At 34.9% G+C, this 20,206-nt stretch overlaps 2 protein-coding genes across 2 annotated transcripts; both read right to left on the bottom strand.

Moving 5' to 3' along the window:
- Positions 1–3,350: 3,350 nt before the first annotated feature.
- LOC113502706 lies at positions 3,351–5,585 on the bottom strand. Its single transcript, XM_026884357.1, has 3 exons — positions 5,561–5,585; positions 5,028–5,138; positions 3,351–3,617 (listed from the first exon to the last, which is right to left on the bottom strand). The coding sequence occupies exons 1-3, from the start codon at positions 5,583–5,585 to the stop codon at positions 3,484–3,486; spliced, it is 270 nt and encodes an 89-aa protein (XP_026740158.1). The 3' UTR covers positions 3,351–3,483.
- Positions 5,586–7,777: 2,192 nt separating this feature from the next.
- LOC113502589 lies at positions 7,778–14,665 on the bottom strand. The gene is made up of 5 exons (XM_026884207.1): positions 14,144–14,665; positions 9,921–10,010; positions 9,275–9,373; positions 8,427–8,512; positions 7,778–8,210 (listed from the first exon to the last, which is right to left on the bottom strand). Exons 1-5 carry the CDS (start codon positions 14,202–14,204, stop codon positions 7,827–7,829), a joined length of 720 nt encoding a protein of 239 aa, XP_026740008.1. The 5' UTR covers positions 14,205–14,665; the 3' UTR covers positions 7,778–7,826.
- Between the last annotated feature and the right edge of the window lie 5,541 nt (positions 14,666–20,206).

The following is a 20,206-nucleotide window of genomic DNA, read 5'->3' as shown; positions in this document are numbered from 1 at the left end:
ATATGACCCTCTATGAGGGTTTCTCCGCGCCTGGAATACATGCAGTTGGTATCGTATTGCCGCGTGTACAACGACCTTAATATAAGTTTGTTTTTAACAAAAAATCGTCACAAACTATGTTTTAAAAAGTCAAAGTTAGATATACTTCGATTGTTATGTAACTTTTTATTTTGTATTATTTGCAGGTTTTGTAAGTAGACTGTGTATGCATAAACATGTATTTAATGTAGAAAATGTATGGGAGGAGAGAGCGAGCGGAAAATATCTTTTGTATAAACTATGTAGGATTTTTTGTATAATGTTTAATTTCATTTTTGTTTACGACGGCTGTCTTTAAAAACACGGGAACTGTGATATTTATTTCTTAACCGCACACAACATTTTAGATGTCGCTGTGTGTCTTGTGAACTGTTATCACTATTCTATTACAGGTTTTATAATAACCATGTACCTACTCTTGCAAAATAGAGTTATTATCAAGGATAATGCAGTTAACAATTTATTAAGTCTTTGACGCCTGAGTCCGGTTAAGCAAAGTTTAGAAAGGTCTTTAAATTGATTAGTGATTCATTAAGTTTTTAAACCATATGATATTAGTTTTTGACCAAAACTTTGAAACACCTGTCTATGTAGTCTTAAATAAAATATCTTTTTCGCTCGTACTCTGGTTTTGTAAATAAAATAATTATGACTCAAATATTCTTTTAAATTGTACCGTTTGTAATGGTCTGATAATATAGGTTTGTTTCAAATTGTTTCAATATTGGCCTCTGTATTAATATCATGTAGCAAGAGTTTGTTTGGTTGAATACCGCTAATCTCAGGAACTACTTGAAAATAGAAAGATTTTTTTATTGTGAAGTCCATTTCTCAAGGACAGTTATATTATTATCTATTTGTTTAATTTCATTATATTTGAGAAAGCCTATTTTATAAGACCAGAGAGGTAGGAACTCTTTTATTTAATGTTCAATATTATTGCCATCTGCGAAAAAGACTAATTTTAATACTATTATAAATAATTCTAAGATTATTATTCTCTTGTTAATTGTAAGTAACTGGATTTTGTAATTTTTGTTTTCTTTTGTATAGCGAAACGGCACACTAATTTTTAATTTAGTTGAAATAAAAATTATATTGAATTTAGTTTTGTTTTTTTTTTGTTATTTTTATATACATATTATGTATTTTTATTATATTTTATTGCGAGATATAGCAAAAATTTCTAACTTTTTAATTATTATTTATTTATTACTCAATAAATATTATTTACACAATTTAATTGCAGTGATACAGAAAGGAATTGGATTATAAATATGTAGATTTTTGTAGTAACATTACACAAAAAATGAGATTATTTTGGTTTATCTATTAATTTAGCTTTATTAAAACCTCCTCCATTGTGAAGCTGTAAAAAAATTACCAATACTTTCATTTTTACTGCCTACACTTCACATATTTATTATGTTTCCATACTTATTTATCATCATACTTTCCCTAAGATTCCTAACCTAAAAGAGTCTCCTATTTGATCCAAAAACTCCTCAATGCGTCCAACAAAGAACAATGTAATTATTAATATATTTTATGTATCAATTATGGACATTATAAATAAAATAAGTTAAATACATAGAAATGTTTAATCCCTGCAAATAGCTAACAGAATTGTTTGCCTTTTTTATAACTTAAATGATGAAAATAATGTTCCATAACTTTCAAACAATGGCATCTAGTCAAATTAAGCAGTGCTTGTTTAAAAACTTTATCTTAAGCAGTAAATTATACCCAGACACATCAAATAATCGTGCTAATCTCACACAATCATATGTTCTGAGTGAGAATCGAATTCACAACCTCCGGTTTAGCAGTCAGGGTCACTAACCACTTTCTGTTTGCGATATGCGGGGATTATAGAAATTACAAAATATTTTCATAAGTATTGATCCTGATTCTATTATAAACAAACTAAAAATAAATTAAAGTATCGCTATCTTTCTCTAACGTATAGTATATGAGAAGGATGGCTACAGATCACAGAAGCTGTTAAACATGTGAAGATGGGCTTTTTAAACATTTAATGTACAGTCAGCAACTAAAGTTGAGCAACATAATAAAACCTTTTTTATTTTATTAACATAAATACCCAGTTCAGCACTTTTCATCATTTTCCCACGTTTTTATACGCTCACTTCTTGTTTGTTTGTTTGTCGTTCCGGCTGGATTTTTGTTACTCGATTTTGAGTCACTTCCCGATAAGCTTGCAGGCTGGAATTTTCAGGGTAGCTTCAAACCCGATGACAATGCAATTTACAACTATAAAACTGGCTAAACCGATTTTTATAAAATTTTAATGGAGTGACAATTAAAAACGTGGATTTTTAGATTTTTATAATCGAGTTTAATTGATTTTTATTCAGTATGTTTTTAATAGAATCAGATTCAATATCCTTTTTATAATATCTACATAATACAAAATGCTTTAGAATGCAAAACATACCCATAATAATATGAATCACGCTTTATCTAAGTATATTCAAAATGGCCGCCGTATTGGGCGGGAACTCTTGTTTTAAACGTAATGTACAGTAGTAAGCCATTTTTATGAAAAAAATAAAAGAAATGAAACAATTCTTTGCTTTTTATTTAATACCTTATTTATAAATTTAAGTTTGGGGTCGACTGTACTTATTATACATACTTATAGAAATATTAAGAGGATGATGCTGTGAAATCAAGATGAGAACTACCTCCTTTTGTGGGTTGGTTGGTCAAAATATAGGTACTTTACATAAGTCTGTCTCCAATTTATAAATTATGAAATGCCTTATGTGTTCGCTGCTAGCTAAATACCTAAATGTACTAAAATGTGTTTTTCTAGTATAAGTATCTAGGTAGTTAGACTTTTTATTTTACTATTCTCTAAAATTAAATCGCTTTGTTGTGTTTCACCACTAATCAGTGACGTCCATTGATAATAGGTTCTTACCACTCGCTATTTAAAACTTTATTTTACAACAATTTATTATATACTGCACGGATAGCCGAGTGGTTGAGGTGACCACGCCAAACCCACTGTGCGCGACGTGTCGCGGGTTCGATCCCCGCGTAGGACAAGCATTTGTGTGATCCACGAATGCTTGTTCTAAGTCTGGGTGTTGTTGTGCACGTGATTTGTATGTTTGTGAAATCCCCCGCGACACAAGGATTAAATCCCTTAGAGCGGGAGTCGTTTAAAAAAAAATATGTATAGATTAATTTTATAAACCCAACTTCGCATAAAATATATAAGATTTGATTCCATCATAACTTTTGTCGTTTTGTTTCTAATACAGTAGGTATATTGTAGGACTATAACTTGATTCGACTTATTTTACAGGCATTTACAAGAGACCATAATCTTGCAATATCTATTCAATTATTTTTAAGAAGATACCATTTACACAGCTTTCAAACTCAGTATTACAGTAATTTGTAGTAAATCCTCTATCTCGGCTCGTCATCACAGTCGTCTATAACATTGTAATCATAAGACTTCCTCTTGATGAGTCCAGCTCGCAGCAGCAGCTCCAGAACTGGGCGCCGGCGCACGAAGCGACGGTATGGGGTTGAGCGGATCCCTGGGTCAAGAATTATCATGAAAGATGGACAAAAACAAAAAAAAAGTCTAATATGTTTTCAATAACTAAAAATATTTAAGATACTTTTGCCCACTGCTGGGCAAAGGCCTCCCCATTTCTCTTCCACACCTCTCTATTCTGTAAAAGTTCCGGCCACGTGCGCCCCGCGTATTTAACTAGATCGTCACACCACCTTCGTCGCGGACGACCTCGTCGACTTTTATAATTTAATATTTTATTTTCAAGGTATAATAAGCCCTAACAGTCTTACGATAGACGAGTAGTGGAGATCACCACGGCAACGGAGCGTGATATGTCGCGGGTTCGATCCTCGTATAGGACAATACGTCAAACACCGCCGCTCAACGAAGTCTGCAGTCGCCGAACATGCTGAAGGTTCCAGCCATTATATTAGATTTGACCAACCACAGATCCTCGCTAAAGAATCCAAATTCCTACCTAGGATGTTTCGCGAGGCTATTGAGATTAAAAAACACCCTAATTTCAATAGAGAAGATGGCTGGAAGATATCACCTACTTGGGATCCAATAATAAATAAACTCAAGGCCAAACCCAAGAGCAGCGCTGCAAGACATCAAGACACAGTGAGCTCATACTGCGTAGTTCGGACCACAAATAATTAATTAAAATATGAAGGTAGAACGAGCAACATCTTCTGTCAAGACGAACGCCATCTCAGTCTGCCCGTGACCATGATACCTGCAAAGGTTTCGAAACGTCGGGAACTAAATCTAAAATTAAACCGCGATAAAATCCGTAAAAGTAGTTTCATTTCATTGTCTGGTTTGGATGAATGGTGGTTTAATGGAAATCGCGACAAAAATATAAAATCTCTGAATGAGGGAGTTATGTTTTTTAACCAAATTAGAACTCTCATCCAAGCTTCATAGCAGTGATGGTCTAGTTTTATAGCCATTGGACTATCAATTCGTAGGTGGTAGGTTCAAATCAGGGACGCACTAATGCCTTTTCTAATACATGGGCACATAAAAGGTCAATTTTAGATCAAAAATAGTTAGCAAAAATATGAAAACCTCGTGAATAAATTAATTCACCTGAGAATGTTTCAAGTGTGTGTTGCGTCACGTCAGAGGACTACACTCTGACACCAGGGCCCCAAATCTGCTATTTAAAATGGCCGATGAATTAACAAATTTGGCTTAAAATAACAATTTTCGTTTTATCTTTTTTCTACACAATAATTGGAAATTCAGTGTGGGACGGTCAATTCAATTAAGTTTCAATTATTGTGTTGGCAAAATGCTTTAGAGAAGAGGAATAATTTCAAATTTAATACAATTGCCATCATTCATTTGCCATGATAAACTAGCAAAATTGTGGCCCTGGTTGTATATCAACCATACGATAAGAAGATAGATGTATACTTACTGTTAGAAGCTTGTAACGGCTTCGTGACAGTCTGAGGTCCGAACTCGTAAAGTATTTGTAAATCCGCGTGGTTCCCGAAACGGAAGCCGAAACCGAAACGGTGGTCATTACCTTAAAGTAAATAATAAGATAAGACAATTAACAAATAAACAAAAAAATCGCGACTTAAAAAATTATACATCTTATGTTTAGGTTCTAAAAATAGGGACCATACGGATTTAGCTTCTAATGCAAATACATAGTCATCATCATCATCGTAGCCTTTTCACAACTATGTTGGGGTCGGCTTCCAGTCTAACCGGATTCAGCTAAGTACCTGTGTTTTACCTGTGCAACACGATACCCCTTAGTAAGACTGGTTGTCAGACTATCTAGCATCTGACTACCTGTAACGGCTGTAACGACTATTACTGATGTGTAAATTAAGTTAATGGAGTAAACTAGATTTCATAAATGCATAATAAATACACCCAAAACATGGTATAAAACATCGTGCTTATCTCATACAAACTTGTCCTAGGTGGGAATCGAACCCACGTCCTCTGGTACGGCAATCATTGCCACTATTCTCTGTTCTAGACCTTACACTACTTTAACTGAACTACGACCCTAAGCTATGGTACCTTTAGTGATCGGTGGTGCGAAGCCATAGATAGCGGCGAAGCCAGCCGGCACGTCTTCGGGGATTACCAGGAATATAGTGTCTGCCTCTAATACTATACCGAAGGAGGAGAAGAAAATTTATTTTTAAAACGAAACAAGAAAGGAAAGGAAGATTAGAATAGCTTCATGGATTTTTTTTTAATAAATGCGGACGACATGACATAAGTAGATATATCGTTCTGAACCCAAAGTGAGTTACTAAAGCACTTGTGTTATGGAATTCAGATACAACGAAGGCACCACAAACACCCATGTATATGTTTCTTTTTAATTGGTATTTTTCTTAAATTTTATTTTAAGTGTTGTTATATTGATCTAGGTTGTAAATAAAATGTAAAAATATAATATTTAGTGCAATGAAAAAAATGTAATTAGTTGCATTTCAAAGTTGTCTCTAGTTTAAACAGAAATAAAAAATACGATATTTACCAACTTTAGCTCTTATAAAAATACTTATTTTTTTATTTATCTTTATAAAAAAACTACTACTAAAAACTACTAAAATCCAAAAAGCTAGGTATCAAAACCACCTTACTTACTTTTCAAAACAATCACAAAAACACACAAAAATACTTTCCTAAACATTTCAACAAGCACGTTTAGACACCCAGACAATTAACACAATATGCCAAAACGAAATGACTAACAAAACAGACAATTGTCCAGTTTTCCCACGGACAGCCATTTTATTGATTATAAGTTTAAAACATAAATGTGGGAATTAATAAAAGCCTTGATTAAGAGAAGGGCTCTAACTCTTTACAAGGATAAACTTACTATAGTAAATAGATACATAATTCACCTTTGTCAAAGGATGCTTTATATAATGTTTTGTAGATAATGTTGAAAAACTTCATTTTCTCCGTGGTCGAGTGGCGTACACACCGGTTTCAAGGTGTCGCTAGCTCTGAGGTCCCGGTTTCGATCCCCGGTCGGGTCAATGTAAAAAATTCACATTTCTACATTGTCTCGGGTCTGGGTGTTTGTGGTACCTTCGTTGTATCTGAATTCCATAACACAAGTGCTTTAGCAACTTACTTTGGGTTCAGAACAATGTATGTGATGTTGTCCGCATTTATTTATTATTTATTTATTTATTTTCAAGATGCTTTGTTTTTTTTTTCTTTTAATGTTGAAAACGTTTTTTAACTGTTATAAATATTTTAAATTATTTTCACTACTCTCTTTCTCTCTCTCTATTTTTCTAAATTTTCATAGTTTGTAGTTAAATACAAAATACCTATATGTGTATTACTGGTGATCTGTGACACAGGGTTTACCTAAAACAGACTCCAGTCTCTGTGTATATGTGTCATGTACAAAACTTATACTATCCTACTATTATTATAAAGGCGAAAGTTTGTAAGTATGGATGTATGGATGTTTGTTACTCTTTCACGTAAAAACTACTGAATGGATTTGAATGAAACTTTACCACAATATAGCTTATACATCAGAATAACACATAGGCTACAATTTTTGAGGTGTCTAATGTGAGGTCGTAAAAACCAGTTTTTTGCGCTTACATTGCAAACGCTGACTGAATCCTACAAGATAGATAGAAGGCAGGTATAAATTATAACTTATATCTTCTAACCACGCGGACGAAGTCGCGGGCAACAGCTAGTGTAACCATAATTTCCGATGATGAGAAAAATAAAGACTTTTTGTGACAGTCGTTGATAACAATTAAATATGCAGACTAAAACCACGTTTTTTTTGCAACTATTCCATATTTTGTCACCGTTTAAACCCTGGACTTTCTCGAATATTTCAAGACTAAAATAAGCCAAATCTGTTCAGCCCTTATTTCACTGAGTAATCTTGGACTAAAAAACTCAAATTCCAAAAACTGACATGATTTTAACGTCATTGGATTTGACGTCATGAGATTTTGACGTCACGAGATTCTTACATCACCTGATTTTTAGGGGCCCGCGTTTTTGAAGTCACTTGATTCTGCGATCACTTAATTTTCTTTGTCGAGACTTTTTAATCGCTAACTGTTAAACTAGCAGTTGTTAAACATCGTTGATTTTTCTTCAAGTTACATTCCACTATATAGAAAGACAAATAAAACAACCAAGGCACTATTCTAAAACCCATTTATTACAAAAACATACAAAAAAAACATTCTCAATCCAAATCTACATTAGAAAGGTCTTCCGTTATCTTCTTGACTTCCTCTTCACTGCGTTTTTGAGAATTTTGCGAAACTGCAGAATTTTGCGACGTTGCACTTTGACTACTTGCAGCATTTTGCGCAGTCATCTTCTTGGCGACTTCGCTCTTAAGCTTGTATAACTTCTTTAGATCTTCTAGAATGTTCTGCGGGAGGTTGCCGGGCTGTGGCTGGTGTATTTCGTATTCTCCTTTCTCGTTCTTGATAAGTTCCACCATGGATTCTTCTAGATTCGGAACCTCCCCTGGTCTGGGTGAGTGGTGCTGGTTCGATTTTGGCGGGTATTTCATTTTTTGCGCCCAGTTTTGGAGGTAGTTGCTACCGTCTGTTGTTTGGTACTGGAAAATAAAGAATTTTATGGTGTAAGTATATGTATTTGGACGGACCCTTGTTCGATTGTAAGGCCCTGTTGGCCGACCCAGGTATCGCTGATTTATTTTACTGGGGATTAAACTCTCTAAATATTCGATCAAAATTTTTCCCTGAACATGTTCATTTTGGAAGTTTTAAAAGCATTTTTAAGCAGTTTATTAAATCGAGGTTGCTTTTATTACCTTTTCTTTGTTTTTATGTAGTTTGGGCGGCGGCGAGTTGGCCTGCCGCTTGGCATTGGAGGAACTGGACTGGAAACCTTGGCCCGCTGGGAAAGGCAAACATTATAATTAATAAATAATAATTAGTAAACAACCTATGTAAGGTAAGATACAAGTTACATTCTGTAAGACGCTATTACAGAAAAAGGCTTGAAGATCAAAAATCAAGCTTTTTAATGCTTTTTGGTGGAATAGAGCTCCAAAGAAATTGATTCCTAAGATTGATTTCTTTATTAAATACACTTTACTCGCATTTTAACATTGTCTGGACTTTAAGAGACTGCGACCCCTGAGTTTGTTTCGACATTTCTTCTCAGGGGTAAAACGTTTTTTTGGTCGTTTTACAGTACAAAATATAAAGAATATACAAAAATGCTCAAGCATTTCACAAAGTCATGATGTTTAAGCATTTTTATGTAAGAAAATATTCATGCAGGAAGTGGATCTTTAACTTGCAATATTACAGAAAAAGGGACGAGTGAACTAAATAAATTTTATTTAGTTTTACGGAATATTATATTTAAATATCAAAAACCCGAATTCCACAACTTTCACACACCGCCATCTAGTCTCAATCTAAGCAAAGCTTGTATTATGAGTACTAGACTTTTCAAATACATACATAACATAGATAAATGTCATCCAGATACAGAACCAGTGTCCTGGGTGGGAATCGAACCCACGACCTCCGGTATAGTGACAGCGCTATATATATACACGGCATATAACTTCATCTCTCTCATAACCCATACTTAAGACTTGGCAAAAGACTCAGACAGATAGTTTCTATAGCTAGAAGTAAGACTTACTTAGATTCTGCGTATTGGTCTGTGGACCTAACTCGAACATGACTTGGAAGTCAGCGTGGTTGCCGAAGGCGAAGCCGAAACCCACGCGAGAATCTGTACCTGAAAATATAAGGAACGAGTGTTAATAAGTGGTGGAATTATGTAAAAATTCTAGCCTTTTACTATATTGGGGTCGACTTCCAGTCTAACCGGATTCCACTATGTGCCAGTGTTTTACAAGGAGCGGCTGCCTATCTGAAAACCTCAATTTAGACAGAAGGCAAAAAATGTAGGGAATTAGGGAATACAATGATTTAAAATGTATTGTGACGTCATTCACCAGTACGCTTTTTACTAGCAAGTGATTCAATGTTACTAGCCCCATTACCATACAGTTCATCATCTTAAGTGCTTTAAATCCATACTTTTTAATAATGTGATAAATGATAAAACGTGTTTAAGTAATATTATTAAATTAGTCGAACACCCTATTGCAATCATCCTTCAATTGTAAATAGCAGAATTTATGGCCTAGAATCTTTTCTCTGTCACGGGATACCTTCATGGGAAGAGACCCGGTCCTCTTTAAAGGGTTGCACGGGGACTAAGGTCCAACGTGTAGAGGCCTTATTGAGAATTTTGATATAAAATGTGATGTAGTTATTACCTTTCTTGATCGGCGGTATATTGGAGTAGGCTACGGAGAGCAGCGAGGGTAACTCTTCTGGGATGATCACCGAGCCCAATGCTCCGGTTGCTGGGGACAAAAAATAGAGTTAATTTTGATAGTAACTATCGTGAGAATGATAATAACAAGGTTAATAATGAACTATATAAATGTTTTGAACAATTTCAGATAGCCAAAACTTGGAGCCAATCTCTGAGCATCACACAAATGCCTGTCCTAGATTCGAAATCGAAACCGCGACCTTCGGTAGAGCAGCCAGGACCACAAACCACTAGACCATCAGGCCAGTCAATATTTATTCCTCCAGTACATGCTAAGGCTTTTGCTTAGTGGAAGGCAATGCCTATTATTTAGTTTATCTCAGAAACGTTGAAGGATGAATGACTCCGGGTCATCATCGGCCTAGCTTTTTCCCAACAATGTTAGTGTCGTCTTCCAGTCTAACTGGACGCAGCTAAGTACCAGTGTTTTACTAGGAGCGACTGATTATCTGACCTCCTCAACCCAGTTGAATGAAATGAATTAGATTCAAAAAGAGCTCTCAGTGGCCTAATTTGAAGATACGTCTTTTGATTTTGATTGATTTAATTTTGAAAATAAAAGACACGCAGCTATCGCATAGCACATTGTTGGTTATAGCTATCATGTTGTATTCATCATTATACTCAATACTGCAATATACGGAAAATCAGGAATCCATTCTTTAACGACTCCCGCTCTCAAGATTTTTTTTTAATTCTTGTATCGTGGGTGTTTAATAAACATTCAACTCACATGCACAAAGATTTAAAACAAGCATTCGTGGATCACAACTGCTGGTCATACGCGGGGATCGAACCCTTAACACGTCGCGCACTCTCCGTTTGAGGTAGTGACCTAGAACCTCTGGGCTGACGTCACTCAGCTAAGTGCCGATCTTGCATATTGTCTGTCGTTGTATCATGTACATAGTAAGTGCTACAAACAGTTACATCACATAACCTTGTGCTCAAAACCTAACCAGTGGCACATAACTCTTATGTAGGGTTGTCAGATGGAAGATTTTCGCACGTTTTTTTATACACTCACTTTCTTGTTTGTTTGTCGTTCCAGTTGGATTTTTGTAACTCAATTTTGAGGTACTTCCCCATAAGCTAGCAGGCTGAAATTTTCAGGGTAGCTTCAAACCCGATGACAAAGCAAATTACAACTATAAAAACGGCTGGACAGATTTTGTTAAATATTTAATGGAGTGACATGACATAAACGTGGGTTTTTAGATGTTTTAAATCTATTTTATTCATCATCATCACGCTTTTTTCATAGCAGCTTTTAATTGGATGTGTTATTGTTGAGCACAGGCTTCGTGCCATATAGAGAACGACGATTTTTTTTTTCTTACCACAAAATAATATTTAAATATTGTTATTCGTCTGTTGAAACCATGTTACGAGCTGTGATTTTTTTTAAGTCGACTCCCGCACTAAGAAATTAAATCATTGTGCCGCGGGGGGTGTCACAAACATTAAAGTCACATGCACAAAGATACCCAGACTCAGGACAAGTATTCGTGGATCACACAAAAGCTTGTCCTACGCGTGGATCGAACTTGAGACACCTCGCGCTCCGTGGGTTTGGCTTGATGACCTCAACCACTCGGCTATCCGTGCACTCTTGTGGTCCAACAGATGATTGTACTTTGTAATTTGTCGGTTAGCCTATTCAGGCTCGAAGGGTTCCGTATAACCGTCTATATATTATCAAGCCTTGTGGACACATTAGCAGGATGAATTTCATAATATTTCCAAATAGCATGTTTTGCACAAATAACACTTTAAGATACTGCACTGCGCTGAATTTAGTAATATTTGATAAGAGTGTCATATTTTCACAAGTTATTTTAGCTACTGGGTTATGTTTTCTTGACATTTTACACAATATTACCAAACTTTGAAGTTGATAATTGACACATTCTGTACTTTGATTCACTTGCAACAGTACACCGAGCCTACTCTTTCACGAGCCGAACATTTGGTCGAGCGCGTGCACGAGCGCGGCCGATGTGTGAGCTCCGATATTTAAACAGAAACAATGAAGCAGGTGAGTGTTCACTCGCTGTGAGCATGGCGCCGAACACAGCAGAGAGCATTCGTACGAATGTTACATTACAAGGTCATGAAAGAGAAATTATTGTATTGTCATCGGTCCTCAATAAGTCTACGAAGTTTAAACGAAATCTGACCGTTTGAACTGGGTCAAAATCAAGTCCAAATTAGTCGGTTACAAACATGCAAGCGCAGTTATTAAAAGCGTGGTAATTATCCCATCCCATCCCACTAATCCCACTAATATTATAAAGGCGAAAGTTTGTGAGTGTGTATGTATGTTACTTCTTCACGTCAAAACGGCTGAACCGATTTTAATGAAATTTGGTGCGGAGTAAGCTGATACCCTGGATTAACACATAGGCCACGGTTTTCTACGGGAAAATCCTATTTGGGGAATCCTATAGGAAAATCGATGAAAATGAACTTTCTACATATTATTATTTTCTTCAGATACATAATATTTTACTGTATTGTCTCATACTTATAATTTGCATTTATAAACATTCAAATCACATGCACAAAGACACCCATAATAAGAAAAGTGTGAGCAATAGTTGCACAATTATTGCTGTTAATTGCTACGTTATTGCGTTTGACAAGTCACACCACTATTCGTATTCTCACGTATAGAGTGTGCCTCCCCGTACTGAATTTCCAAGTAGGTATTGTGTTATTCTTAAATGGGACTAGCCCGCCACACATGCCCGTCATTGCAACTCCTGTAAGCCAGGATCTACAATGAAACCAACGAAAACCACCGAAACACTTAAGTTCGCTGTGTCCCAGGGGGAACAATTAACTGCCTTGGAACCCGCAACGAAATTAATCAGAAATAGTAAAGAGGAGGAGTAAGAAAAAATGTTCCACTTCCCTCCATAGCAAGCGGGAGACAAAAGAGAGAGGTATTGTGTTAGCAAAAAGCTTAGGAAAATAGGAAGTGTCAAATTTATTGTAATATCCATTTATTCATCGGCCATTGTAAATAGCTGACTTGGGGCCCAATGCGTATCTATTAATTCGAGCGGGATTGTCCGAAAGGGTTACCGTGGCCCCGGTACACGAAGAGCAAAAGAAGGAACATGGGTGGGTTTTAGTCAGTAGAAGTCTGACGCTCACTTGGAGTCATTTGATGATTTCCTATCCGGTGAAAAAAGGTTTCCTCACGATGTTTTCCTTCACCGTTTGTGACTGGTGTCTTAGAATTTAAGAAAGTGCATATTTAACTTGAAAAAACATTAAATTTTATGTTGAACATCAAGTCATGTTACCTAACTAGTGGATTCCGTTTGACCTACTTGCTAAGTTAACGACAAAATACGAGTTTTCTTATATAACTTAAAGATTTTAATAAATTACAAATTGTGACCTAACACGACCCAAGTGTTTGAGGTTTGAACCGACTTGAAAATGGAGGAGGTTCTCAATTTGATCTGTGTTTTTTTTCTGTTATGGTTTTGAGATAAAACTGATTCTGATTTCAGTTCCCATTTTTTACCCCGTTTTGACGATGACAAATCAATTTGATGATTTTAGTAAAAAAATATGTTGCAGGTGCATATTTTTTATCAACACAACTAACAATTTAAACATCAGAGTGCCTCAGACAAGACTCGAACCTGCGACTCCTGTCTATATTTTATGCACCGGTTCGATTCCCACATGAGACAGGAAATGAAATAATTTACTTTCAAAAACTCAAGGTGTCACAATTATGTAAAATATGGACGTTTGGATTTCTCGATAACATCGAATCCGCTCTCCACTAATGATAGAGTTGATAGATATAGAATACATATATAGAATCAGAAAAAATCACCAAAACAATGCATTTTAATATGCACTCAGCTAAAACATTTTTGAAATAAATAATTATAAATTACGCACTTATTGTAAAAAGATAATTAAGTCATTAAGAATTAAAATCAAAATACTTTACTAACACCGGAAAATTAAATTAAAATACTTAATGAATAATACTATTGTGAAACACCTCGTAACTTTGACCGGAACATCCGCGGAAAATAACAAAATGCATACAAATGTTATAATTATAATTTTTCATTACTCCCTGACCTATCGTAACAGCCGCTTACACAATATTTGAATACAACTCACCAAAAGAAAGTAGAAAAGCGTATGTCAACATATCCAAAGACATTTTGAAACTTATTTCCATTTAACACAACACAAAATAGTTCAATAATCACTCAATTTTTCAATAAAAACATTATATAAAATCACGACGCGGACGCCATGTTTTAAAATCGTAATTTAAAAAATATAAACATGCAACGGCGACCAGTTTTACCGCCAAACTGAATACGAACAAGGAACAAGCGTAACTTTCACCGTCATTAGAACGTTATAAGTACATGCCATTAGCATTCGAATTACGACTTTAGTGTTACGTCATAAAATGCAAATTCTTTTACCATGAATCATGATTTCTCACCATTTGCGGCTAACGGCAAATGTCCCATGTGTTTACGATTTCATAACTTTTTGAATTAAGTACTCAAGGACTTTCACTTGATTTTAAACTTTCTCCTATTGACGTAAAGTTTATTATCGTTTGGTGCATTTGTTTGTACATTTAAGTTGTATGTGTTGGTTCCCATTCACTTCTTGCTGCACCTTACCCTTGAGCCTCATAAAGCTAATGGCTTGTCATTAGATAATGTACCTTAATTACATCGAGTTAAAGTTTTGTTTTATGCAGTGGACCTTTGGACTTAACACTTTTTTTAGAAATTTCCTCATTACTTTCATATCTGTGAAAACAAGTCTTACTAAGTAAATAGTGAGTGGCGAAATTGCAAATTTTAATATAAAATGATTGATCGATAAAAATATTTGCTTTAAAAAAATGTTTATTTTTAATTTTAATCTAAAATTAGAGAAAGTTTTGAGATTGCACTATGTTTATGCATGGAATGATACATTTATAAATCTAGCTTAGCTTTTTAAATTCAACACGATGGCCTTGCTGTCAAATTAAAAAAAAATGTGTTATCGACGGGTGAGCTTTTGAGTAATTACTTTTTCACATCACTATGCTTCAAGTTTATCGTATTACAAAAAAAAAATCGTCAAGAACATTTTTACTGAAAAAAAAAAACTTATTTGGAAGCCTAAGAAAAGTAGGTACCTACATGCAGTCTTGGTTCGTACTCAAACCTTCGACCGCGGGGTATAGCAGTCAGGCCACATACCACTAGACCAACTGGCCAATCGTAAATCAATACATCTCCGGTAAAAAATGAATTATTTAGCTATAATGAATAAGGCATCTCTCATGCCTTAAGCATGTGATAGACAGGCGAAAATGGCCGTTATAAGTTTGATGTGCCTGTCTATCTGTGTATTTCTTTGTATGTCTGTGGCATCATAGCTCCTGAATTCAATTTAGTTTGTTTTTTATTATAGGTGAATAAATTATGAGTGATTGGAGATGTATTGGATAAAAATCGATCTAGATATTTAAAATTGTGGAAGTGGAAGGTTTCACGGCCAGGGTTATTTTTTTAATTTTTAAAAAATGTGTCTGTCATTCAGTTAATAAGTCAATTCACTAGTTTTCATTTATATTGAAGTGTTTAAGCAATCGCCTGCGGCTTGCCGAATAAGTAACTAAATTAAGGTCAAGATGGTTATAATATTTTATTATTGTAAACCGAAGTAGACATATTGCACCAAAAAGCCTTAAAATTGTCGATGTTTAAATTACCCAATAGTATTTCATTGATCGATATCGATAGTAAGTATTTTATTTTATCATGACTGACGCAAAAAGAGGAGAGTCATAAGTTTGAAGTATGTCTGTTTGTGGCATCATAGCTCCCAAATAGATTGAGCGATTAGAATTACAATTTAGTTTGATTTGTATAATTGTTTGTTTAACTTTTAAGTTGTACCTGTGTATTATATATATTAAAGGAGTGGTAAAAAGGTTTTTATAAATAATTTTATAATCGTAAAATATTCAAGTGCCTTTTTAACAAATTTCTGTTTTTACTATATTCGATTGGGAGATAAATTTATTTAATGAGAAAGTCTGTCAAAATTTAATTGTAGAGTTTGTACTAGTGCTATCTATGAGCATCTTAAGAACTACACGAACTTGGCAATCGATAAATTCGAAACTAGTTTACCTTGCTGCCCCTAGATGTCGCTTTATTCAGTTTCTGTACTCCTTTTACTTTTTACAATCATTTAGAACTGATACAATTAAAAATATGTAGACACAGGTTTTTATGGCAAGTACAAGGTATTTCCTGTCCATACGGAAATCAAAAATTAAAAATATCTTCTTTCGCCGTCAGGAAGTCACAGATTTTGGTTCTATTTTATTAATATCAAAACTTGCTGGAGTGACATTTACAATTTGGTACAGTATAATTACCGTATATTCTTTCCGTGCTAAGTTGACCTTTTGACAGGTTGTCAAACTGTTCATGGACGGAAATATGTTGCAGATTCTACTTAAAGTGATTTTGGATATTTCAAAATATCTTTCATTGTTTAATTTGCGATCCTATGGATTTGTGTACCAACGCAGGCGAAGAAACAATGTAACTTATTCAAAGCTAGATACTTATATGTATTTCTTAATTAATTTAAGACATCACAGACAAATGGTGATGGAAAACATCTAGAGAAAGACTGGATTCCTAATATTGAAACCGACTTGGAAGTTACACAATAGGACTTTTTGAAGTGAAACTTCTTTATTATAAAAAATATACTGTCATACGTCACGTTTTTTTTTGAAATCTTACTAATCTAATAAAAAGTATGTAAGTATATGAGCAGAGCCTGTGCCTAGAGCGGGGTCGGTGCGCCATTTTTTATTATTACGAAGTTTTGAACAACCAAGCTGCCAATAAATTAAAAGCATTATAGACATTAAAAAACAATGAAAAAAAATGTTATATCTATTGTCTATGTTTATGCAATCCTTACAATACTTAGTCAATATTATGACTAATATTTTAATATCCGTTATGGAGCTTAAAATATCAGTTTCTAGATTTTTATGTTATTGAGAAGTTATGTCGATTTCAAATTGTTCCATGATGTCATTAAAACTGATCATGGTCTAAATCGTTATTATGTGAGCCCAATTGTTAAACTTTAACCTCAACCAATTATGAATGGTAAGCTTCGCTTGACTCGGTCGAAAAGTCGATGGAAGCCGTTGCTCCGGACTCTCAGACTGACTGACATTGATTTTCCCACGTTTTTATACACTCACTTTCTTGTATGTTTGTTTGTCATGATTTGTATGATTTTTGCAACTCAATTTTGAATCACTTCCCGATAAGCTAGCAGGCTGAAATTTTCAGGGTAGCTTCAAACCCGATGACAATCCAAAACAGATACAAAAACGGCTGAACGCTTTGATAAATTTTTTAGGACATTCATAAACGTAGGTTTTCAGATTGATTATTATTAATTATTAAGCCGATACGTTACGGTCGTGAATTTTAACGGCGAACATTTTTTTCTCCTATTTTTACGAAACCTTATGTCATCAATATAGCTCCCACTTTTCCGGCTGTTTATATCTAGGCTCAAAATAGTTTTTTTCAGCAGTTTGACAGTTAAACACCGGTATTAAACTTCAATACATTATAGTGTGACCTTAGCACTTAATTTAGTTTAATTTATACACATATATAATTCATTGTGTTTCAGTCTGTCACGTGAATTAACCTTTCATATAACATTTTAATTAAAACTTACTTGGAATGTAGAAAAATAGTATTGCGATTGGTGTTTTAAAATCGGCTGATGATAGGGGTTTAAAGTAAGTCATCCTATCCTTTTCCCAACTATGTTGAGGTCAGCTTCCAGTCTAACTGGATTCAGCTAATTGCCAGTGTTTTACAGAGCGACTGCTTATCTGACCTCCTTAACCCTGGGCATCACCTTGGCAACACGATACCCCTTAGTTAGACTGGTTGTCAGACTCTCTAGAATCTGACTATCCGTAACGACGCGGATAAACTAGATCGCTTCTCCATCTTGGTTTCAAATCATAAATGAAATAAAATCATCATCAATGAATTATATAATGGAGGCACAACCCCGTATCACCCACAGTTCACCACTTCTTAAGTGCTTTGACTGAAGTTGAAATGGCGGATCAAACTCCACGGCACAGCCAGCTGTCACCTCTTTCACAATATAATACAAAATTGTTACATACTAGCTGTCCCGGCGAACTACGTACCGCCTAACAGTCTATCATAACAATGAAGACAAAAATACAATTCTTTTTTTGCAATTTTTTCCATATTTTCTCACCTTTTAAACCTTCCCTGGACTGATACAAATATTTCGAGACTTAAATTAGCCAAATCTGTTCAGCCGTTCTCGAGTTTCAGCTAGACTAATATTTTTAGAAATAAGAATGAGAAGACATACGTAATTACGCACTATGATTGAATGTTCAAGGAAACGCAACAAAATAAAGCAGTCTTTTAAAATTTGGTTTATAGGGTTAGTTCCTCCTTGTTTCGGAAAGCACGTTAAATTGTGGGTCCCGGCTGTTATTCCGACATCTTTGACAGTCGTTACAGGTAGTCAGAAGCTTGAAAAAGTCTGACAGCCAGTCTAACCAAGGGGTATCGTGTTGCCCAGGTAACTGGGTTGAGGAGGTCAGATAGGCAGTCGCTCCTTGTAAAACACTGGTACTTAGCTGAAACCGGTTGGACTGGTAGCCGACCCCAACATAGTTGGGAAAAGGCTAGGCCAATGATGGTTAGTTCAATCAATACCACATATTTCAGGGCCCCAAATCTGCTATTAACGGCCGATGAATGAATAGAAATTGTATTAAATTGGCACTATTCGTATCAGTGTATTTTTGTAACACAATAATTGTGAATTCAGTACGGGGCGGTCAATCCTACGAATTTCCATTTACTAGTATTGTGTTGGCGAAAAGCTAAAGAGAATAGGAATAGTTTCAAATTAAATCCAATTGTCATCATTCATTGCCATCGAAAATAGAGAATCGGGGCCCTAGATCAAATGGAGAGCTGAATTAAAGGAAAAAATTAAGCTATACAATAGAAATGATGATGACTGGGTATAAAAAGAAAAAATCTCATTAGTCCCTCAGTTGTCCCCCAAAGTAAGGGACAGGTATTTTTTTCTTTTTCAGAAAAACTAGAATTGACAAAGATTATCTGCTTTAAAGTATAGGAGAGGGGCTTGTGACGTAACGATATGGTAAAATTATACTCAATCGTGACGTCACGCCTAAGTTTCATTCATTGTAATTTGGTCAAATTATGTTTGCGGGACAAATTAAAAAAATATGTATCCATTATTATACAAAAAACTACAAGATGGACACTGCAAAAAAAATTGTCATCATCACTATTATTGGAGTTAGCAGTCTCGGTCGTAAGGTGAAGTGGTATCAGATATAATAATGCGACGTCATGAATTCATCATAAAATTTTTGTCTCTAAGGATAACCGTAAACCACATATCTCCTCGCTAACGCTGACGAAGTCAAAGTCACGTCACTTATCGAAGAGGAATATCACTTGAAACAATTTAAGTTTTCTATTCGTTTTCTATACTAATGCGATGTAACATTGTCTAAACTCTCTAGATACTAGTGACTTTTAACACTTCTAGTAACACTTTTAGTTTTTTGCTTCATATACTTGTTTAGAAGACTTTATAACAACAAATCTATAATATCTATACTAATATATAAAGTTGAAGAGTTTGTTTGTTTGTTTGTTTGAACGCGCTAATCTCAGGAACTTTTTTTTTTTATGTAGCCTGCTTTAGATCCCACTGCTGGGCAAAGGCCTCCCCCTTACTCTTCAGGAACTACTGGTTGAAATCCTTTTGTGTTCAATAGACCATTAACCGAGGAAGGTTTTAGGCTATATAGAAATGAAAGATACAATGGAAAATGTGGCAAAAACGGGGAAAATTTTAATCTTCGAGAGCTTCCGTTCGAAAATTCCTAACTTATAGCTTCTAACCACGCGGACGAAGTCGCCGGCAACAGCTATACAAAATAATAAGTTAAAAATAGAACCTTAGCACAAAAATTAATAATACTTGAATACATTTCTGCCTTCTCAATTAAATTGATTTGTAAATTCCGGTGTTTGTTTATTTGTCTTTTTTACCATATCTGTGAGT

Source organism: Trichoplusia ni, chromosome 17 (genome assembly GCF_003590095.1).
Source record: "Trichoplusia ni isolate ovarian cell line Hi5 chromosome 17, tn1, whole genome shotgun sequence".
In the NCBI taxonomy this organism is placed as follows: domain Eukaryota; kingdom Metazoa; phylum Arthropoda; class Insecta; order Lepidoptera; family Noctuidae; genus Trichoplusia; species Trichoplusia ni.
Note: the sequence above shows the minus strand (reverse complement) of the source record. Positions and strands in the feature narration are given on the sequence as shown.

Bases quoted from the DNA above. Each gene is read 5' to 3' on its own strand.
- LOC113502706 (XM_026884357.1), bottom strand. From the start codon at position 5,585: ATGATTGCCGTACCAGAGGACGTGG. The intron at 5,139-5,560 runs GTTCGATTCCCA...ATTTACTTTAAG, and splicing joins TGCCGTACCAGAGGACGTGG to GTAATGACCACCGTTTCGGT. The intron at 3,618-5,027 runs GTAAGTATACAT...TTCTTGACCCAG, and splicing joins GCCGTTACAAGCTTCTAACA to GGATCCGCTCAACCCCATAC.
- LOC113502589 (XM_026884207.1), bottom strand. From the start codon at position 14,204: ATGGAAATAAGTTTCAAAATGTCTTTGGATATGTTGACATACGCTTTT. The intron at 10,011-14,143 runs GTGAGTTGTATT...TTTTGTCCCCAG, and splicing joins CGCTTTTCTACTTTCTTTTG to CAACCGGAGCATTGGGCTCG. The intron at 9,374-9,920 runs GTAATAACTACA...TTATATTTTCAG, and splicing joins TATACCGCCGATCAAGAAAG to GTACAGATTCTCGCGTGGGT.